The sequence below is a fragment of the Asterias amurensis genome, chromosome 4, assembly GCF_032118995.1.
Source record: "Asterias amurensis chromosome 4, ASM3211899v1".
Taxonomy (NCBI): Eukaryota; Metazoa; Echinodermata; class Asteroidea; order Forcipulatida; family Asteriidae; genus Asterias; species Asterias amurensis.
The window spans coordinates 27,680,938-27,703,788 of NC_092651.1; the positions used below are offsets into that span (position 1 = coordinate 27,680,938).

The following is a 22,851-nucleotide window of genomic DNA, read 5'->3' on the forward strand; positions in this document are numbered from 1 at the left end:
CTTAAATTGCATCATACTTCTGCTAGAACTGATGCTTTTAAATTTACTGTTTTAACAGATTTCCTGTCTACTTTGACAGTTTACCCTCCCATGTTAGGAACCAACTTTTAACTAGCCTTCCTAGTTTTGATAGAGGAATCAAAAAGCATTTTAAAGAAATCAGCTGGCAGGTCCACATTTAATTTTTTTTTTTTTTTTTAATGCCTTATTGTTTTTTCTTGCTTGTCTTTTATATCTGAGTTGCCTGGCTTGGCTGGTGGGTAATACGTATTCCTCCTGTGGAGGGTGTGTCTTGTTAATTCTCGTTATTGTCTCGAACCAAAAGGTCAGCCACTTTGAAAATGACTTTTTGTCGCTATTGGCTTTCCCTGCCAGGGTTCTTGTCTTTTGTTTCGTCTGTAGTGTTTTGTGTTCCACCCCCCACTGGAGGTGTTTCCTACACAATCCTTATATCTGCCCGCGGCCAGGCCAGGTTTCTCAGTAATTTGCTAGTGTTTTTGCATATTTTTTGCTGTTCTCTTTTTATAACCATTGTAATATTGCTTTTTCTTGTAAATCTTTGATGTGCAATTTTGTAACACATGTTTGTGTTTTTTCATGTTTGCTGGCAAATAAAATGAAATGAAATGAAATGGGCAGTTTAATTCATTTACCTTTTGAAAGCGGCTGTATGTTTATGAAAGTTTCTATTAAAGTCACCTGGAAGTGGTATTTTTTCAAAATAAAGCTTTTGTCACTAATATATGTGTTTTGATGAGTGGAATGTGAATAAACAGTTAACTAAGGTTTAAAAAAATCAGTTCTTATGTTATTTACAAATTTAAGAGTAGACCCCGACCCGAGAGGGCGCTGTTCGTGACGTCAATCGAGGCAGACTTTGCCTGTAATGCGTAGAGTAAACACAATTACAAAGTACATATACGGACCAAGTCGTGAGTTTGTAAGTTTCAACAACAAAAAAATTGTTTTTTCCGGCAATGCCGACCAGGTGTATTGCTACTGAATGCAGAAAAAGACTTTTTGAAATGTACCAACTCACGACTTGGACGTACATGTACTTTGCACGTGTGTTTACTATACGCATTGCAGGCAAAGTCTGCCTCGATTGACGTCACAAAAGGGGTAGGCGGAGTCAGCCCCCCAAACAACTTTATATATTTTTTAAACATATAAATCGTGACAAACAATTACTAAAAAAATTGTTTTATTGTTCGTAAGCATATACTCTTATGTTTGAAAGAAAAGAAATTTTATTTCCAGGTGACTTTAAGCAGTGGTGTTCGTTTCAACCACCCCATTAAAAAAAACCTTTAAAAAACATGATATATTAATAAAGGAGGTGTCAACATGATCATAGCTGATACGAGCCGTGTGCGCATGGGTTAGAAGAGTCAATTATTAGTATACGTACTGATATTATAATTTAGTGGCTCTAGAAAGTGTTCGCGAAAAAATCACAAAACTTTGAGGTTTATATGTGTGGATCATCATATATACTACAGTTAAAACAGCTTTCAAATCATTCCTTTCATAACAAACGCTTTTTATAACCCAAAGTGTCAAATCCTACGGCAAGGTGTCACCTTTAATGGGTGAGCAAAAATAATTGCGCGCACGTTTTTTCCCTTGTAAACCTCCTAGTAAGTGCCCCCTGTCACACATGGCAACTTTTACAGGCAATTTGGATGCAACCAACTACATTGCATGCTAAAGGGATACTATGGTAAAACGCATGGGTAATTTGCCAAACAGTGTCTAACGATTATACAGGTAAATATGTGAACATTCAACTTGTAAAGGCATTTTCTTCTTGGAGATTGCGTGGAACTGGTTGCCTGTAAATTGCCTGGTGTGACATGGGCCTAAAGCGAGTACCATGGGTATACCGCACCATTGAACATCGAACGCCGTGTACAACGCGTTCTGGATGTTTCTTTTTGTCAACATTTATGAAGATTTAGCTTGTTAGAGTTAATACTTCCATGCACAGTCATCCCTTGATTAACCCATCTCTTGATTAACCCATGCCCAAGAACAAGTGTGGAAGAATCCATTGCGCTTTTATGTTAAACAGGTTGTTGAGGGTGTTTCAAGATAGCTATTTGTTTCCCAACATGGCGTGTCTGCTTTGGATGTTGTTCGTGGATGTTTATGATCACATCGGCTTGAGGTTATCAATCGAGTACATCTCAGCAATCCGATAACGACCTTAGGTTTACACCATAGGAGTCTATTGATTGACTTCATCTCTCAATGGCACTTTCTTACAGTGACCCTTGTGATAAAAATGGGAAGTTGCCACGCCCCTAAGAGGTTAGCTTAAGGAAATTAAGGAATCAATTACTCAGTAACTAATGAACCCAAATAATTCTGGACAATAGCTGGGCATGTGAAGAAGAAACTCAAACTAAAAAAGAAGTTGTTGGGAAATGCACAGCAAACATTATTTCAGTCTCCTGACGATGACTAGAGCAAGCTAGTCGAAACGTTGAGACCAATAAAAGTATTGACTCCGCGGTAGTACAGTTAACCACGATCCTATAAGCTAAAGTAGTAGTCCCAGTCTATTTTCTACCATCCGTCCAGGTAATAGTTAAGAAGCAGGACAGTTCTTTCCAGAACTGAGAAGTCTCCCGAACACCCGAACAATCTACTCCGCGGTAGTAGAATTAATAAGCTTAAGACAGTTCTCTAAAGAACAAATTCTACCTGGCAAGTAGATACACACATGGTGTTACCGCAAACCTCATATATACATTGAATACTATTTAATGTACCTTAGATTGTGCCATGATCATTTTCATTCCATGATCATTCATTCCAAGCGTTAGAGTAAAGCTAATGATTTTCCCGCAATTAAAGGTTGGAAGAGTTAAGGTCACCTGGAAGTGTTTGCTGCACCGTGCTGGAAAAGACGTCGGACCGGACCACTTTACAAACTGACCCCCATCTTTAGTTGTTTTGCTTCATCCAGCAGCATTAGACCTGGTCAACATTGCCGGAAAAATGCAAGAAAAAAACTGTTTTTTTCGAAACGTACAAACTCACGACTATAGGACTTGCATGTATGTGTGTTTGATGTTAGATCGAGGCAAAGTCTGCCTCGATTGACGTCACAAAAGGAGTAGGCGGAGTCACCCCCCAAACAACTTTATATATTTTTTAAACATATAAATCGTTACAAACAACTACTCAAAAAAATTATTGTATTGTTCATAAACATAATTATACTCTAAAGTTTGAAGGGAAAACAATTTTACATTCTATTCCAGAATACCCTTCTAGTGTATGTTGCGTCATGAAATGGCCGTCGTGTCGAGCTTCCTTAAAACAAGTATTCTTCCGTAGGGGATTGGATGTGTGTGTAATAGCGAAGTCATTGTAGTTCTTCTTTTGTTTTCAATTGTAAGAGGTGAATGTTTCATCGACTTTGTAATGGAACACCACAGTCCAAATCTACAGTCACGATATATGAGTTGACTGTACATTATTTGACTGCAACATAGAGTAGTGTATTGTGTCTGGCTAGCGGCGACATCCACTCTGTGAATCAATCCTGATGGACGTGAAAGACTGTGTTTAAAAGCCGTGAAAATAAGAATCAGCATTCAAAGGAGACGGGTTGAGATTTAAACCACAATATATGGGTTTTCATTTACTTTCCTCTTTTATTTAAATCGTTGTCGCCTAATTCTCAACTCGTCTTCTTTGAAATGAATGTTCCATGTTTCTCATTAAAGTCACCTGGAAATAGAATTGTTTTTCTTTCAAACATAAGAGTATATGCTTACGAACAATAAAACAATTTTTTTAGTAATTGTTTGTCACGATTTATATGTTTAAAAAATATATAAAGTTGTTTGGGGGGCTGACTCCGCCTACCCCTTTTGTGGCGTCAATCGAGGCAGACTTTGCCTGCAATGCGTATAGTAAACACATGTGCAAAGTACATGTACGTCCAAGTCGTGAGTTGGTACATTTCAAAAAGTGTTTTTCTGCATTCAGCAGCACTACACCTGGTCGGCATTGCCGTAAAAAAACACAAACAAATTTTTTTGAAACGTACAAACTCACGACTTGGTCCGTACATGTACTTTGCAATTGTGTTTACTCTACGCATTACAGGCAAAGTCTGCCTCGATTGACGTCACGAACAGCGCCCTCTCGGGTCGGGGTCTACTCTTAAATTTGTAAATAACATAAGAACTGATTTTGTAAAACCTTAGTTAACTGTTTATTCACATTCAACTCATCAAAACACATATATTAGTGACAAAAGCTTTATTTTGAAAAAATACCACTTCCAGGTGACTTTAAGAGTTTGTCTTTTGGCCAACAAAAGTTTTTAAAGAAGATATCGCTAACAAAGATAAGTTTATTTTTGCGCAAAATTGAATCGTCGATTGATTTGTCGAGCAAACACGAATCCGATATCAATCTTTACTTTACCTCAAACTTGTTGCCTTGTTTTGTTTGGGTGGGGGGGGGGGGTCTTTTGATGAGGTGGTATCCTCAGTGTAGCCAAATCCCACTTTGTGACCTAAATTTAGCACATACGCGGTGAATGTCTGCTCCTCGCTTTGGGGCGAGCATCGGAGTGCCCTTTTCATTAGGTGCAGATTCAAGGGCTGTCAAACCACAAGCAGACGCCGCCACTTTTATTTCACAGTGATTAATAAGTAGAAACTAACCGTACGTCTGACACATTGGATACCACTGATTGACGTAGATTGTCGGTAAACCACGGCTCTTTTAACGAGTGCACCGATAAGGGAACATTAATGAGTAGACCCATGTGACCAGCAGGTCAGACAATGCGCCAGCGGCTGCTCTAACGATCTTGTGTCAGTAACGAACCGTTGTCTTAAAGTCACCTGGAAGTGGTATTTTGTCAAAATAAAGCTTTTGTCACTAAAATATGTGTTTTGATGAGTGGAATATGAATAAACAACTAAGGTTTACATAAATTAGTTTCCATGTTATTTACAAATTGGAAAAAAAGGCCGACCCGAGAGGGCGCTGTTCGTGACGCCAATCGAGGCGCGATGAATCGCATGCAGTGCCAACACAGCATAGTGACGCTTGGCACAAGCTAAAAACATGCCCTCAAAGTTGAAACAATACCTGAATTTGTTCACGTTAGGCAAATGCTCCTTTAGGTTCGTTACGTCTTTCAGGTACCTTCTTCGACTTCCCTACTAGCTGGAAAAATTATTGGGATGGCGTCATGTTTTAGAAAAGAACTTTTCTCTTCATGTCAAAATGTGTAGTGTATTCCAGATTCTCGAAGCACGACGGCTCGAAGTGTTTGCCGCACAGCGCTGGAAAAGACGTCGGACCGGACAACTTGGCAAACTGACACCATATTTAGTTGTTTTGCTGCATCCAGCATGGTTGACATTGCCGGAAAAATGCAAGAAAAAAAAATTAAAACGTACAAACTCACGTCTTGAATGTACTTGCACGTACGTGTGTTCGATGTTCGATCGAGGCAAAGTCTTCCTCGATTGACGTCACAAAAGGGGTAGGCGGAGTCACCCCCCACACAACTTTATTTAATTTGTTAAACATATAAATCGTCAAAAACATTTACTCAAAAAAATATTTTATTGTTCAGGAACATGTTTGAAGGAAAAATAATCTTTTTCCAGATGCCTTTAAGATTCATTGCATCATTGCAGCAGGTATCAAAGACCAATCTTAAAGGCATGTATTCTCACAGCATTGATTACAACATACACATTAAATAACACATCTGTGAAAATGTCCACTCAATTGGTAATCGAAGTTGCAAGAGAATAATGAATGAAAAATATCTTACACTTTGTGCTTTCAGGTGCCTAAAAAAGGCTTGAGGCCTGAAGTCTTTTAATAATTGAGTGAGAAATACCTCTTTCTCAAAACTACGTCACTTCAGAGGGAGTCGTTTCTCACAATGTTTTATACTACCTATGGCTCTCCATTGCTCGTTACTAAATACGTTTGATGCTAATAATTTTGTTGAGTAAATAGCAATAGTGTCCAGTGCCTTTAAGGGGAAATAGCAACCTGAAGTGGCAAATGTAAAACGGAAGCTAACCGTCTGCTCATGTAAACAGGTATAACTCTACAACCTTATACTGCTCCGATGTGTCTATACTAACTTATATAAATTACACTGTCTTCGACACCAAGTTATTAATGCATTGTAATGCAATGGGTCTAATTTATAAGATAGTATGCCAACAGGGCCATGTCAACTGTTTCATTTCTAGCGCGCTGGCGGTGGCGCCATACCTGGTAATCTTGGGAGACACAAAGGGAGCAAGCTGAAGCAAAAGTTAATGCAACTTTGTACCGCTGAAAAAGTGTAGATTAATCACAAATGACAGACTTGCACTACCAGCGTTATTCTTGAGCCGAGGTACCAAAAACTTAATTGCAGTTATTGGGTGCAATTGGGGTTAAAATTCAGTTAATGCCTTCGGGGAAAACCGAGGAGGGAATTGGATGGGGCAAATTTGAGAGTTCAAAGAAAGCAACCAGTGCAACAGGCCTGTACAATTTGGCAACGGATCTTGTTTATTTCCGTTCTATGCTCGTTTCTGTGTATGCTCATATCCATTCATTGCTCATTTCCGTTCTCAGCTCAGTTCTGTTCTATACTCATTAACGTTCTAGGCTAATGCCCGTTCTGTACTCGTTAATGTTTATAGGCTAATGCCCGTTCTAGACTAATTAACTATCTAGGCTAATGCCCGTTCTATATTCATTAACGTTCTAGGCTAATGCCCGTTCGATGTTAGTTTCCGTTCTGAGCTAGGTTCCGTTCTATACTCATTAATGTTCTAGGCTAATGCCCGTTCTATACTCACAAACATTCTAGGCTAATGCCAGTTTTATACTATTATGGCTTTGTCCGCCTACCGGGATACTAGTACACAAACTTCAAATAAAACAGGCTTGTGAGACTTCTTATTAGAAAACACAATAGCTTTATTTAATAACTTAACTTACGAAACTTAGGTAAATTAAAGACGGAGACTCCAACCTCCCAGACCAGGCTAACGGCTACTGGCGATCATAGGCCGCGCCCTGGTATAAGTTCTATACCCCGTACTTAATTAGTATTCATAATATTACTACGCCATCATACGAAAAGTAGTCCCATAACATATGCCTCTCTCTTCTAGAATCGGCTCCGTCGGTTCCAAATTTGCATAAACAAATTGTCTAAATACACTTTGAGCTAAATTTGATTTTAACGGAATAGTCTGTAGAAAAGTATTCAAATTCTCCTAAAACTCTTGGCAGTTGTAAATTTTGCAACTCAATCTAAAACTTCCATTAACGTTCTAGGCTATATGCCCGTTATATGTTAGTTTCCGTTCTAAGCTCAGTTTCGTTCTATACTCATTAACGTTATGGGCTAATGCCCGTTCTACACTCAAAAACATTCTAGGCTAATGCCCGTTCTATGCTCATTTCCGTTCTCAGCTCAGTTATGTTCTATACTCATTAACGTTCTAGGCTAATGCCCATTCTGTACTCGTTAATTTTCTAGGCTATTACCCGTTCTTTACTAATTAACTTTCTAGGCTAATGCCCGTTCTATGTTCATTAACGTTCTAGGCTAATGCCCGTTCTATACTCATTAACGTTCTAGGCTGATGCCCGTTCTATACTCATTAATGTTCTAGGCTAATGCCCGTTCTGTACTCGTTAACGTTCTAGGCTAATGCCCGTCTATACTAATTAATTTCTGTGCTAAGCAAACAAACACTTGAGTTGACCCAATTTGATACCAATATTTTGCAATGACTGCGCTTTGTGTATTCTTCAACAACAAAAATAGAAACAGAAATCTGCTTTGCAATTCTGTCCGGTTGAGTTTACGAAGAGACATGTTTTGTGTGCAGAACGTGAAGGTGCAACTGCCAAAGAGGTAGCTGACTTATACGGCGAGCTTTGTGTACAGAGTCTTAACCCACTTCCTATTCTTTTGATCCGCACTTTCTAATAATTAATTCATCGCAATCAGTCTTAAAAGCCGCACATTTTACTATGATTTTGAATGTTTACCAACTCATTATTGTCTAATAACAAAGATTATGACAGGAAACGATTGGTGATTGGTTTAAATATATTTTTAAAAGTACAGTCACAGCATTGTAGTGGGCTTTTATGCGTCAATAGGGTTTGATGAACTTGTTCACGCTACATTATTTGTGTACTCTTAAAAACATGATGATGTTCGGTTGGAGAGGTCAAGTATGTAAAATGTTCCTCAGTCTTCAATTAACATCTACAACCGCTTAGTGCTTAGTCGTCAGTAATTACTCTCAATTCACTTGGTAATCATGGTCAGGCACTTAAATGGTTCAAATCTTATCAAACCGTCACCAATTAGTATGTATCAACGATGCTAGATCAAACCCGGTTCTTTCAAATTGTGGAGTTCCACAAGGTTTTGTTGGTGGACCAATGCTTTTTCCATCTACTTGACGGGCCTGAAGCACATTTTACATAAGCATTCAATTAAGTACCATTGTTATGCAGATGACATACAACTTTTTGTGTCTTTTCCACCTTGCCAAAGTGATGCTGTGGTTGCTATACAGCAACCTGTTTACTTGATGTACAAGCCTGGTTAAGCTCGCACTCATTGAAGCTTAATCAGAACAAATCTGAATTTTTGCTTTTTGGTTCCAAAGTTAAACTTAATAAGATAAATGTTCAATCAATGAACATTGCAGGTTCAGTTATAAATTTGAGTAACTCTTGTAGAAATCTTGGTGTTCAATTTGATTCTAGCATGTCCATGTCGTGTCAAGTTTCTGCCCTCTGTAAATCAGTCCGTTATCAGCTGCGTAACATTGCGTAACTCAATCAGCAAGTGAAAAGATTGTTCATGCTCTTATTTCATCACGTTTAGATTTTTGTAATGCTCTTCTCTATAAATTACCCAACACTCAGCTTGCCAGATTGCAAAGATTACAAAACACTGCTGCCCGGATTGTTACTTTGTCTAAACGTAGAAGTCACATCACACCGGTACTTCAATCTCTTCATTGGCTACCTTTACATTCTAGAATTGTATTTAAATTACTTTTGCTTGTTTTTTATTACTTGCATGGTTCTGCTCCTGAGTACAATACTAGTCTGTTCGTTCAATATCATCCGTCTAGAAATCTTCGGTCCTCAAATTCTAGTTTCACTGGTTGTACCTCAAACTCACACCCTATGGAGGACGTTCTTTCACACATGCTGGAGCTTCTCTCTGGAACGAACTCCCTCATATTATACGTAATATTTCCGATGTACACAAGTTCAAAGTTGCCCTGAAAACTCACCTGTTCAAGATGTATTTCTTAAATGCATAGTTTTTGTTGCTTTCCATTGTTTACATTTTGTATGTTTCCCTAAATGCTTAACGGTTTCGCTCGGCTTGGCCTGCACGTTCTTGTCATAGAGAGACCGGCTTTGGCGGGACTTTCTTTGGCTCAATGCTGCAGGTCTGGTTGTGGTTTCTCCTCTGATTTCTTCCCATTGTTTTTGTTTTTAAATGGTGTTATTATTATTGTTTGTTTAGCATTCACTGGATTGTACATAAATTTTGTGTTTACATTTTCTCTGATTGCGCCTTGAACATCTGTAAAGATTGATTTGGCGCATTACAAATACCTACTATTATTATTATTATTATCACTACAACCAAACGGTTGGACAAAAAACAGTAATTGAAATAAAATAACCTTTCCGATGCGGAAATCTCCTTGTTTAGAGACCAGGTGCGTGGACTCGCTAGTATCTCCGTTTTACGTCACGCAGACAAAAGCGGAGATCAGTCTCTTTTGTTGTACTTCCTATTTTTACCGCTAAACACCTGGCTGGAAACAGTCTCCTCGGATCCTCTATTCTTATAGTTTGACTTCGGCTTAAACCCATGTATTCTTGCTCCTCGTTTCCTGCGCGCACACTCTCCTCATCTTTTTAAATAGGAATTTAATGGTATTTTACACTTACGTAAATGCCGTAAATTACCTCGATATACCTATGAGGCAGGGATGCGAAGTTTTCATATGCTTATAGGTCAGCAGCCTAAGTGTTTCCATATTATAACGATGAAACCAAAATGGAGGTGTAATGTGTGCCTTGCCTATCGTATTTCAGATTTGTTTGGGGGATAAACCACATTCTTGAGCCATTTCTTGACTATGTTTTATTTTAAGCAATGTCAAACGACTGCAGTTTTTACCATCAATATTTATTCAATACATACATAATAAACACTTGCCTTGACATCTGCAGAAATGGGTGAAAGATAAAATTGCTAATAAATATAAACAAGCATTAATTTAAAGGCACCTGGAAATAGGATTTTTTTTCTTTTAAACATAAGAGTATATGTTTATTAACAATAAAACAATTTTTTGAGTAATTGTTTGTCACAATTTATATGTAAAAAAAATTAATTAAGTGCTTGGGGGGGTTGACTCCGCCTACCCCTTTTGTGACGTAGGAAAAGGAAGACTTTGCCTCGATGCGTAGATAAACACACGTGCAAAAGTACATGTAATTCTAAGACGTGAGTTTGTACTCTGCGAAAAAGGTTTTTTTCTGGCATTTTTCCGGCAATGCCGACCAGGTGTATTGCTGCTAGATGCAGCAAAACAACTAAAGATGGGGTCAGTCTTCATCTATTTCCTGCAGATCCCAAGTATAGGCGGTTGTGGGCTGCGAAAGTCAGATTAACTAGAGCAAAGTGGTCCGTTCGGACGTCTTTTTCAGCGCTAGGCAGCGAACACTTCGAGCCGTCGTGCTTCGAATCCGGGATACAACACTCATTTGACATGACGAGAAGAGCCATTCTTAAACACGACGCCGTCCCAACAATTTTTCCAGGTAGTGGGAAATCGAAGAAGGTATCTGAAAGACGTAATGTACGGGGGCCTGACTACAAATTTTCTCTTCAAATATCGCGCCTTGAATTACGTCACGAATAGCGCCCTCTCGGGTCGGGGCCTACTCGTAAATTTGTAAATACAATCAAAACTAATATTTTTAAACCTTAGTTAACTTTTTATTCACATTCCTCGCGTAAAAACACATATTTTAGTGACCAAAGCCTTATTAAAAAAAAATACCACTTCCAGGTGACTTTAATATACAACGAGCAGGTTATAATATGTCTAAGAGAATAACGTTAAAATGTTTGCATGGCAGAAATACGATATGGAAAGGTTTGCGGTAACACCATGTAATGACGATCAGAGCATAACTGATCGAAACGTCGAGTTGAAACCAACGGTTCTTGTAAGAAGGAGACTGTTCTCAAGCCCAAAAGCAAAGGAACACACAAAAACACAAAGACCAAAAAAAAAACACCTGACCAACCCAACCAAAAACTTGCACTCGGCCTATTCTCAACGAATTTGAATAGCAACTGTCAGAAAAACCGTATACCTGAGCCTTTGGTACAATCCCTGTGTTTTGCAATAAGAATGACAACATAGATTAAATGTTGGTACTGGTAGATCCGGTGTGTTATGGAGAACAAGAACATGTTCCCCACCTTGATGAAATAATCCTTCTTCCTCAAGCTAAATCAGCCCCCCCCCCCCCCTAACTCCCTTATAATCCTGGTCGATTCAAATTTTTCAAATTATTCATTCCTTTGTACCATCTCTTTCCCTAAGTTTCTAATAATTTCATTTGTTGCTTTTCCAGAACACGACGAAGGCTGGATAAAAACTTTTGACGAGAAAATTCCGATACGGGTGCAGCCGAAACGGGAGCCAAGCACAGAATGCAGTAAGTTTGATATAGCTTCTCTAAACACGTCACATTCATTATAGCCTGTTTTGTATAACACCAAGCAGATCCTTGCCATTTGATTGCAATATTCATTATTTGCATAATAACGTAAGGGGCAATTTCCTAGAGCTGCTTAAGCACTTATTAGCTTGCTTATTTAACACATGTTACTAGCTACAACTTCATGTCATAATTATACATTGTTTGTGACTGATAGCTAATTAGTTTCTGTCAACATAGCATAACAATTGAGTGGAGTCTTGGTTGGTAATCTTAAACTTTACGAAGCCAGGATTTTCTTAGCTTAAAGCCATTGGACACTTTCGGTTAACAGTGTTGTCCAAAGGCCCACACTGTGTGTATTACAACTTATACATAAAATAACAAACCTGTGAAAGTTTAGGCCCAATCGGTCATCGGAGTCGGGAGAAAATAACGGGAAAACCCACCATAGTTTCCGCACGTTTCGCCGTGTCAAGACATGTGTTTAAAATAAATCCGTAATGGGAGACTTTGAGGCGCTGGGTGGCAGCAGACTTACCGGGTAAATTTCCATTGTTTACGTAGTTCTGAGCATGCGCACATTACCGAGAACAATGGATTTTACCTGGTAGGTCTGCTGCCACCAAGCGTCCTGAAAGTCTCCCATTCTCGACAACGAGAATTGATAATTGTTTTGATCTTTTCTCAAAAAGTAAAGCTTTTCATGGAATAATATTTCAAGAGAAGTCTTTCACCATGACCTTCTGTAAACCCTTCAAGTTATTTGTAAATCTGTGAACTTTTATTTTTTTTCTGTTCCGAAAGTGTATAATGGCTTTAAGCAACTTTTATGGTTATACAGCTCAACAGTAAATGGGATTGTTCCTTGGATGGTACATGACTACAATTTGGCACACACTCATGTCATGAGAAAAATAGTAGGCTACAAGATCATTTGCAGATTGTACTTTGAAACAAATGTAGGTAGAATGACAAGCACTTCTCAAATGATGTTCAAAATGGTTGTCATTGATTAGTAAAGCCTGGTTTATACTTCCTGCGAATGTGATACTAATTTTGACGTCATAGCCCTGTTTTGCAGCAAATATTTCGCAGTAGTTCAGCACATGTCAACTCATGCGAATTATTATTCGTGGCGAATTGTTTGTGACGTCAAATTCCATATCGCATTCGCAGGAAGAATGAACCTGGCTTTATTCTTCCAATATTTTTTTCCTGGCAAACCTGCAAATATTGTTCGTATCGTGACACACTCTAACTGTGTGCAAATTCAATTCAAAGACAGAATTGCCCCAAAAGTGCCCCTATATCTGCATCACTATCTCAATGTTGGTTAAAGGCAGGTGACAAAATTGGTAATTACTCAAAATAATTAGTAGCATAAAACCTTTCTTGGTAACGAGTAATGGAGACTGTTGATAGTATAAAAACATTGTGAGAAACGGCTTCCTCTGAAGTAAATTAGTTTTCGAGAAAGAAGTTATTTAACACGAATTTGATCTCGAGACATGATATTTAGATTTTGAGGTCCGGAAATCAAGCATCTTAAGAACATAAATTCGTGTGACAAGGGTGTTTTTTTCTTCCATTATTATCTTGCAACTTCGGCGACTCCCAATTGAGTTCAAATTTTCACAGGTCTGTTATTTTATGCATATTTTGAGATACACCAAGTGAGAAGACTGGTCTTTGACAATTACCAATAGTGTCCAGTAACTTTATGTTATTCAGAACATTATAACTATGGTGAGGTATGCGGACATTTTGCGACTCATTCAGAAAACAGGACTTGCTGAAATTTGTTGCTAATTTGGAGATCATTGTGATCAAGATTATCATAGGGAAATGGGGAGTTAAAAACGAAACTATTTAAAGGCAGTGGACACTATTGGCAATTGTCAAAGACTAGCCTTCACAGTTGGTGTATCTCAACATGTGCATAAAATAAGAAACCTGTGAAAATTTGAGCTCAATCGGTCATCAAAGTTGCTAGATAATAATGAAAAAAGAAAACACCCTTGTCACACAGACTTGAGGTCTCGGAATCAAATTCGGAATCAAATTCGTGGAAAATTACTTCTTTCTCCAAACCTATGGCACTTCAGAGGGAGCTGTTTCTCACAATGTTTTATACCACCAACCTCTCCCATTACTTGTCACCAAGAAAGGTTTTATGCTAATAATTATTTTGAGTAATTACCAATAGTGTCCACTGCCTTTAAGTATCAGTTTTCGTGAAAAGCCTTCACAATATGTGTCAATACATGACATATTGAGGTTTACAGCAAGCACGTCTTCACTGAATCGATTTCGATTGTAGAAACCGAATAATAGCTTTAATTATCCAAACTAAATCCACATTCTCCCGAAATGTGAAACACCATCCCGGCCCAATCCCTTTAACTCAGTATTGAGATTCGGATGTATAACCGGTGACTTAAAGAACTCTGTGTAAGAAAAAGCACTGCTGAGCGTCAATGTCCTTCAATTCTAAGAGGATTGATTCCTTGCATTGGATGCGCTTAAGTTCACGGTCGGATCGTGTGAACTTGTAAGCTGTATGGATCTTGTAATAGATTGTACTGTAAATCTTTCCCAAGACAAACTGATAGTCCATGGTAACATTTTCATTAAGATAAAAGTTGTATATACAGGAAATAGTTCCTTGGGCAACACTATGCGTAATCCGTTGTAAAAGCATTTATATCAGTATAGTGCAATATGAAGATCTGGATTTTCTTTTTTAATATCAAGTATATAATAGCTTAAGGGCAGGGCATTGGAATTATTAGCTGCAATCAGTAATGATATCAAGTAGTGTGTTTGTCAGTTTGGGTTGATGAATGCATGAGGCAAATTGGGTCGCTACTTGGTTAATCTCATGTACAACCTTCTTTGTGTTTTATTGTTAGTTTTGTTGGTGAATTTCTAAAAACCTGAACGGGATTGAAAACGATGACAGGGTAGGGTGTAGTAAACAATTTGCAAATAATATGCAAATTATAGTCACAATAAGTCCTCCTCTAGTGAATCTGAATTAATTCAATGATGTTATGTCTCAACATTTGGAGTATTACTAGATCGTCTTTAGTGGAGGGGTGAGATTTGTGTACTTTGTACACTTATTTTATTGTTCGGTTATAAAGTTAAATTATTTCTATTTATTATTTCTCTCCACAAGTTCTATACAAAATACACATAAAAGGGATAACAAGTAGACCGAGAGGAAAAGTGTAACTAAAACGTTCAGTCTGCCGAAACAAAAGAATTAAAAATGGTTAAGATACACATCATACCCAGGAAAAGCAAAATGATAAACCTTTTTACCAGTTATACCAATAGTTCATCAACTTAACTGTCGACAGGAGAATATACTAATTTGTTGATGTAGGTGTAACTTTGAAGATATTTTGATTTAGTGTTACCTAAGCAGTATAGACTTGACGCCTTTCCACATTATTGTCCATTCATAAATACCTTAGACAGTTTCGCTATTCCTATTGGTGGAGAGTGCGTCACGTGGGTGTGTATAAACCTTTGTTTATGACCAGTAAAAAGTGTTGAAACATGGGCGTGACACGCGAGTTTGCACCTATTCTTATAAGACAGTTTCTTCATTCCAATTGGTCGAGAGCAACGGCCGAGACAGTTGTGCCACATCACGCGATACGCGCGACGTGCACAACATTCCCTTATAAGGAGTTGTTTACCCGAGGGCCTTGACTGGGCCTTACCATTTCATAGCTGGATGGGTGTTGTGTTGAAAGAAATCATTGAAAAATTATAATCTTTGCATTTATTTTACTTTTTGACCATAAGTGTTGATGTTTTTAACCGAAAAAATATTTATGAATGGGAAACAAAGTGTGTTGAATCGGTTTTCAACTAGTGGTTTAAGCCCGCCGAGGCCTGGTTCTTGATATTATTTTCCCGCGACTTCGTCTATGTAAAATTATCAAGAACCAGATCTCGTTGGGATTAATCGACTAGTTGAAAACCTCTTCGTCACACATTGATTCCCTTAATCACACACTGTCAATTTGTATGTGTTGTACAATTATTTGTAAAAAATGCCAAACTACAATTTGCACTATCAATGTATACAAAAATAATGTACAACTGTCCACAAATATTGATCAAAAACTGTACTGACTTAGTTTTTCAACTTAAATGGCTGGTTATTATCGCACGAATTGTATGAATTTTACATCGTCAATGTACGCCGCACATTAATAGTAGGCTTAGATAGATGCAAGGCTAACCACACATGTACCTATGGGCTGGAGTCGATCGCATCGGCCAAATAAAAGCTCCGGTTTTTATGACTTCTATAAGACTGACCACACATGTACCTATGGGCCGGGGTCGATCGCATCGGCCAAATAAAAGCTCCGGTTTACATGACTTCTATAAGACTGACTACTCTCGTGACTCGTGCAATCAATTCTTTCTTTCATTTCAGGCCTGTCGGGGTTCCCGGATGTATGTATTTGCTACGAGAACACCAAATTAAAGTGTGTATACGCCAACCTGACAAAGGTACCTCCGGGTATATCTAGCAACATCACACATCTGTAAGTACCCCCTACCCTCTCCCCTATCCGACGTCGACCTGCCAACTTAGTGTTGTTATTTATTTGTCAAGAAGAGATTACGGTGGGGAAAACGGTAGGGAAAACGGTAGCATATGCTCTACACTGGAGATACATTACATCAATGGGTTTGTCTTTTAAAAAAAGGAAAAAAAATATTGTTAAATTCCTGAATCTTGTTTTCAGTTAACACGTATAGGCCTACATCATAAATCCAACCTGTAAGAAAATGTCATCATTATAGCTGCATTTAGTATGGTTCTATTGCAGTGCACGTGTAGTTTATGATCGTGCTTTTAAAAACAAGGAAATAATTTGGTGTTCTTCGATTCTTCAATGTTTGATAAGTTTATAATTATGCTTTTTAAAACAAGAAAATATGTCGGTGTTCTTCGATTCTTCAATTGTTGATATGAAGTAGACTTTGCCCGTCTCGTATGTATTCGAACATCGTGTTGCGATAGAGTACGCAAGATTGTTTCCTGAGGTGTTTGAATAAGGAAATAAAAGGGTTAGCAACGAGTTCTGAAAAACTGGCAGGGTCGTGGCCGTGCTATAAAGGCCCGAGCCGAAGGTTAGGGGCTTTATTGCACGGCCACGACCCTGCAAGAACGAGTCACTACTCTTTTCTTCCCATTCATAAAATGCCTTCTTGGTTAAAAGGCGTCATGAAGTACGAAACTCTGTAAAACTTATCTGTTTTCCGACGTCCTTGCGCCCTGTACTATGTGTGTTGTATTTTTATGACTGAGACAGTTTTCGGATTTGCATTCGTACGCGTATTTTTATGCATCTCAACGAATCCGAAACTAACCGGTTATAAACAGCTCCAGATGGTCATTATCAAGCGTTTAAAAAAAAACGCACTCTCCACTATTATGAATACGTAATGTTCGTATGTATACATTTTTACGTTCTACATGGGATGTGATCAACCAGGCAATTTTCACTATAATTTCCATTGTTCTGTTGTTTGCTGCTTTGTATGAAGTTTGAACATTTCAACAGAAAATGTGCAAAGCTTCAAGTTACCCTTGTAGCTTACTCAGAAGAAACAGATTTCTGTAAGGTATTTATCGGTCAAAGAAACTATAATCTGCAAGACCTGTAATTCGTCACGTAAACATAATACATTATTTAGATAAATCTTCATGTTCAAGTGCTTCTTGCAAGTCTCTCGTGATATACTATTATTAAGGATTACGAATCAACAAATGGATATCGTTAAAGAGGCTTAATAAGATTAGTAAACTTGGAAATCTTGGATTTCCATGTGCGGATGAAACAAAATAGAAAACTTATAAGCGTCCGAAGACGCTGGAGACTATAGCTACTTAGGCACCCAATGTTCAATTCATTTATTGACAGTCCACATCAAGGTGATAGAGACTAGGGTCTTCCAGTCAATAGTTGATTGTAAAGCCCCTTGATCCCAAGACGTTGGCCATCTTCACTCTAACTCAATTGTTTTCGATTTTATGGATTTCTCAAGACGTAATTCAATTTCTTACAGTTTCCCTGAAAAACCACCTGCTGCCTTTATTTGATGTATTTCTTGACGGGATATTTTCTTGCTAAAAGGTAGCTATAACTCTGTGGTAACTCCTCCGAATGAGCTGTCGTAAACTCCACAAGACTAGTTTCAGATTACGCTGGTATAGATGCACCGTTGGCACGACTAGCAGCAGTTTGCAGTCACCAGTTATCTGACGCCAAGTATTTCTGTTGAAGGGGTAACCAATATTACCATGCAGTAACATGAACACTGTTATACAATCCAGACAAAAGGCGTTTTCAACACAAATTAATTTGTTCTTCTAATTTTAAGATTTTGTACTTTGGACTTTTGGAGAGTGCTTCTTGGTTTTAAATCCTCCCATTTTCAGTATACATATGATACAACTACCGCCCGTAACGTATGCATTGAACCCAGCGGTCAAGTTATCGAGGACACCTCAATGGCTTAAGGTTTATCGAGGATTTAAGAAGGGGGGAATATGTTGTTGTTATTGGTTTTAGCATCATTATGAATAAATACGATTAATGTTAAAGACACTGGACACAATTGGTAACTGTCTCACTTGTTATATCTCAAAATATGCATAAGATAAAAAACCTGTGAAGAATGACCTTAATTGGTCGTCGAAGTTGCGAGATAATGATGAAAGAAAAAACACCATTGTCACACGCAGTTGTGTGCTTTCAGGTGCTTGATTTCGGGACCTAAAAACCTGAATCTGAGGTCTCGAAATCAAATTCGTGGAAAATTACTTCTTTCTCGAGCACTCGTTACTTCAGATGGAGCCGTTTCTCACAATGTTTTATACTATCAACAGCTCCCCATTACTCGCTACCAATAAAGGTTTTATGCCAACAATTATTTTGAGTAATTACCAATAGTGTCAACTGCCTTTAAAGACACTGGATACTATTGGTAATTGTTACAGACCAGTCTTCTCACTTGGTGTATCTCAACTTATGCATTTAACAACAAACTTGTAAAAAATTGAGCTCAATTGGTCTTGGAAGTTGCGAGGTAATAACGAAAACAAACACCCTTGTCGCACGAAGTTGTGTGCTTTCAGATGCTTGATTTCGAGACCTAAAAATATAATATTTATGAGGTCTCGAAATCAAATTCGTGGAAAATTACTTATTTCTCGAAAACTACGTTATTTCAGAGGGAGCCGTTTCTCACAATGTTTTATATACTATTAACCTCTCCCTATTACTCGTTAACAAGTAAGGTTTGTGCTTAAAAGTAATTTTGAGTATTTACCAATAGTGTCCTTGTCTTTAAATCAAATTGAAACTTTGTTTTTTAGAGAACCGTTTGACGGCTGTTATTTCTAATCCACATGGTTAGTCGATGTAGATGTGTATATTTATAAAACTAGCATGTTAACATTTCGTTTTAAAAGGTGGGCGTGTTTTGGAGATATCACCGAGAATCCGAAACGAAACGAATGATTATGTGTCCATCACACGCAGGAAAAGTATAGGGGAATACAATCTTTTTAATACTTAACCGCATTGTTTCAAAGTGAAATATTTCTCATCGAAAGCTGTCGTATAGGCTCCCGGCCCTTTACAATTCTAATGCAATTATTTGTTACCAATACTAATCTGTATATCTTGTGATTCAGTCTGGATTTACTAGTATACAGGTCTATAATATTGAACTTACTTTAGTAATACTAAATGGAATTTCATCCAATATCCCGATTACAAGCTTTAATGTTTACTTCGAAAGATGTTTTTTAAAACACGTACTTTAAGTTAAACAATGGATGTGATCTAGGGAGTTAACGTCACACTGGTAAAAACCATTGAAGACGCTACTCTCTTAATGTAAAAAAGTGAAAACCACTCGTTTTGTCCGACATATACCACTCTTACAAAGAGTCAAACAGCACGGGCACTTTCCACTCGATTCAGAGTGAAGTTTGTTGCAACAGAAAGAGTTGCTGCACTCTAAAAAGAGCGAAATGACACCACTCGGGCAAGAGAGTGAACTACTCACTATTTTACATTAAGAGAGTACCTTAAAGCTCCATAACTCCACTATGGAATCGAAGTTTCAGTTATGGATCAAATTTCTTGAACATGTCTAAGCAGAAGTAAATTTATTTACTCATCGAAAAGCAAGCGGAATGCCCATCAAGACAAAATAAACTTTGTCCTGCGGACGATCTATTCTTATAGCAAGTTAGTTATGTTTTAAGGGTAGGATATCATTTGCGGATAATTTCAGTTCATACTTAAACATTTAGATGGCTGGAAATAGGCCATGCATTATTATTCACACAAGTATTCAATGAAATCGTTTTCAAATAAGCGAATGTACTAAATATATATAACAGGCAAAACCCTATAGGTTCTTAAACAAAAAAAGAAGGGAAGTTTTAGTTTTAGATAAGGGGGAAAAACCACATAGAGTTAATCCATCCTGGGGAAACACAGACAGACGGACATATAGTGCAAGGCAAGAAATGAGACCACAATGTTAACCTCATCGCCCTACAGTCATAAATATTCAACAAGAAAGGCAACTTCTGATCTTACGAAGATTGCAAAACAAGTTATGACAACAATTCGCCGGAAATGGGTTAATTACCAAAGTTTGGCGCAGATTAAAAATGCTTTTAAACAACTTTCTTGAAAGTGCAAGATCGAATCAAGCGTCTCTGGAGGTTGGTCATTATAAGCAATCCAAATGCTGATTCACGCGAGGGAAATATAAATGTACAGTTGTAAATACAAGTAGCTCTCTTTGCACAGTCATAATGACAAGATTTAGGACTTTGGACTGCATAAATTTATCTAAAAAGTATCCCCTTCTGACTTCTTGTTAATGGCCATTCCTTAAGTACACCACTTCCCTATAACAATGTAAACAGGCTTGTTTTAAAGAAAATAAAACTGCATCAATATTGTTCCACATGGGATGCTTTGGGGAATTGGGGGATCCTGCTGCCATATGCACTTATTATTCTCTGAGGGTTCAATTTATCTAGTGCACTGTCTCTTCTACTGACGTTACATTATACTTTGTTTGTAGACGATATTACCGCTAGGCCAAATGATGCTAATTCCATCGTGTTCAACGCCCGCAGGCGAGAACTTTCTAATATAAATGAAAGGAATACTCGATCGGTACAACTTTATAGTAGCCCGTAGATGTAGCAGCTATGTGTGTGTTTGCGTGGATTAATTTGCTGACCCTCTACCTCTCGGCAGTCATTATTCTTGTACTTGGTTGTCGGTGTTTGAAAGTAGGCTCATCATTGGCTTCTCGATAAGAAGAGTTTGTACATATAGAACAAGGGTTTGTGGGATACCATTTCGAATGACGTCATACATTCGGTACATCTCATGGTAGACTACCGCGCCGCCATTATCGACTTACAAAATGGCGAAACTAAAATTTATCTTTGGTCACGATATGAGGTGAAATGGGTCAACGCACACATCACACATATTATTATATTTCAACCTCAAATTAATCTTATTAAAGGACGAAAAAATGCAATACAAGAACGAAATCATTACTTTAATCGTGATGATCATTGAACTTTTAGGATTATCCCTCAATATTATCCACCTCTTACTTTTACAAAATAATGTAACGGTTGCATGGCTTTATAACTCACTGGCATCCCGAACAAAGCTAGTAGCAAAGGCGGTGGACACTATTGGTAAATACCCCAAATAATGATTAGCATAAAACCTTACTTGGTAACGATTAATAGGGAGAGGTTGATAGTATAAAACATTGTGAGAAACAGCTCCCTCTAAAGTGATGTAGTTTTCGAGAAAGAAGTAATTTTCCACAAATTTGATTTCGAGAGGTCTCGAAATCAAGCATCTGGAAGCACACAAAATGAGTTCGTGTGACAAGGGTGTTTTTTTTTTTTTTGTTCATTATTATCTCGCAACTTCGATGACCGATTGAGCTCAAATTTTCACAGGTTTGTTATTTTATGCATATGTTTTAGGTACACCAAGTGAGAATACTGGTCTTTGACAATTACCAATTGTGTCCAGTGTCTTTAATACGGTAGTCGTTGGTTCAGATCCCACTCTATCGGGTTTTTGTTATCAACCCTAAATAAGCTGAAATATTATAGTAGTTGATATGTTTTTTCTTTGTTATTATTTCCATAGCAATCTCAGAGGCAATCAGATTATTTTTGAGGATGGTGTCTTCGAGAGTTACTCGAATCTAGAATCGTTGTAAGTATACATGAAAGACGAACAGAGAGACATATAGATGACACATGTCTTACAGTGTGATGCAATGTATACGAATCTATAAATGGATACCAACCTAAAACAGATCAGCTAAGCACCCTAAATTCTGCTGAGCATTAGGTTTTCGACAAAATTACCATTTGTAGGATTCTGAATTTTTGCATGGTGGAATACGATATTTATAGTAAAGTTTGTATCACCTTTTTATGATAATCTCTAAATGAGTTGGGGTTGTTTAGACCCGACGTTGGAATAGTATGCTTTGATCTGGAGGAAGCTAAACTTACAATTTATTCCTGTGAATATGTGTTGTGTAGACTACAAAACAGTATTACATTTAAACAATTAGGCTCACTATATACGGCACGGCAAACATGTCGCGAACTAATCATTACATTGCAGCAATGGAAGGACACATACTCTGCTAAGCAAATCTTGTATTTGCGCTTATCACATTAATGGTTTACCTGCTTCATGAGTTCAAACTTTGCATGGTGGAAAAACTATTCAGTCAGGTATGTCGTATCACCATGATATATGATTGAAAGTTTGCATGGACATACAATGTAGTCAAGGTTACAGTAACATCATGATGATCAGGATTTCAAATCGTGTATGGTGGAGAAACAATGTTATAGGAGCTAATACCATGATACACGACTGGGGTTTGAAACTTTGCAAGTTACTTTATTTTTTGTAGATTTCA

The 22,851-nt window shown here is 37.8% G+C and overlaps 1 protein-coding gene across 2 annotated transcripts in view; it reads left to right on the top strand.

Moving 5' to 3' along the window:
- Positions 1-22,851, top strand: part of LOC139936328 (relaxin receptor 1-like) — a 138,927-nt gene that overhangs the window by 76,683 nt on the left and 39,393 nt on the right. For both annotated transcript variants that reach the window (XM_071931122.1, XM_071931123.1), the window contains 3 exons: positions 11,710-11,793; positions 16,262-16,373; positions 22,059-22,127. In XM_071931122.1, the coding sequence (XP_071787223.1) occupies positions 11,710-11,793; positions 16,262-16,373; positions 22,059-22,127 (265 nt within the window). The remainder of the gene's footprint in view (positions 1-11,709; positions 11,794-16,261; positions 16,374-22,058; positions 22,128-22,851) is intronic.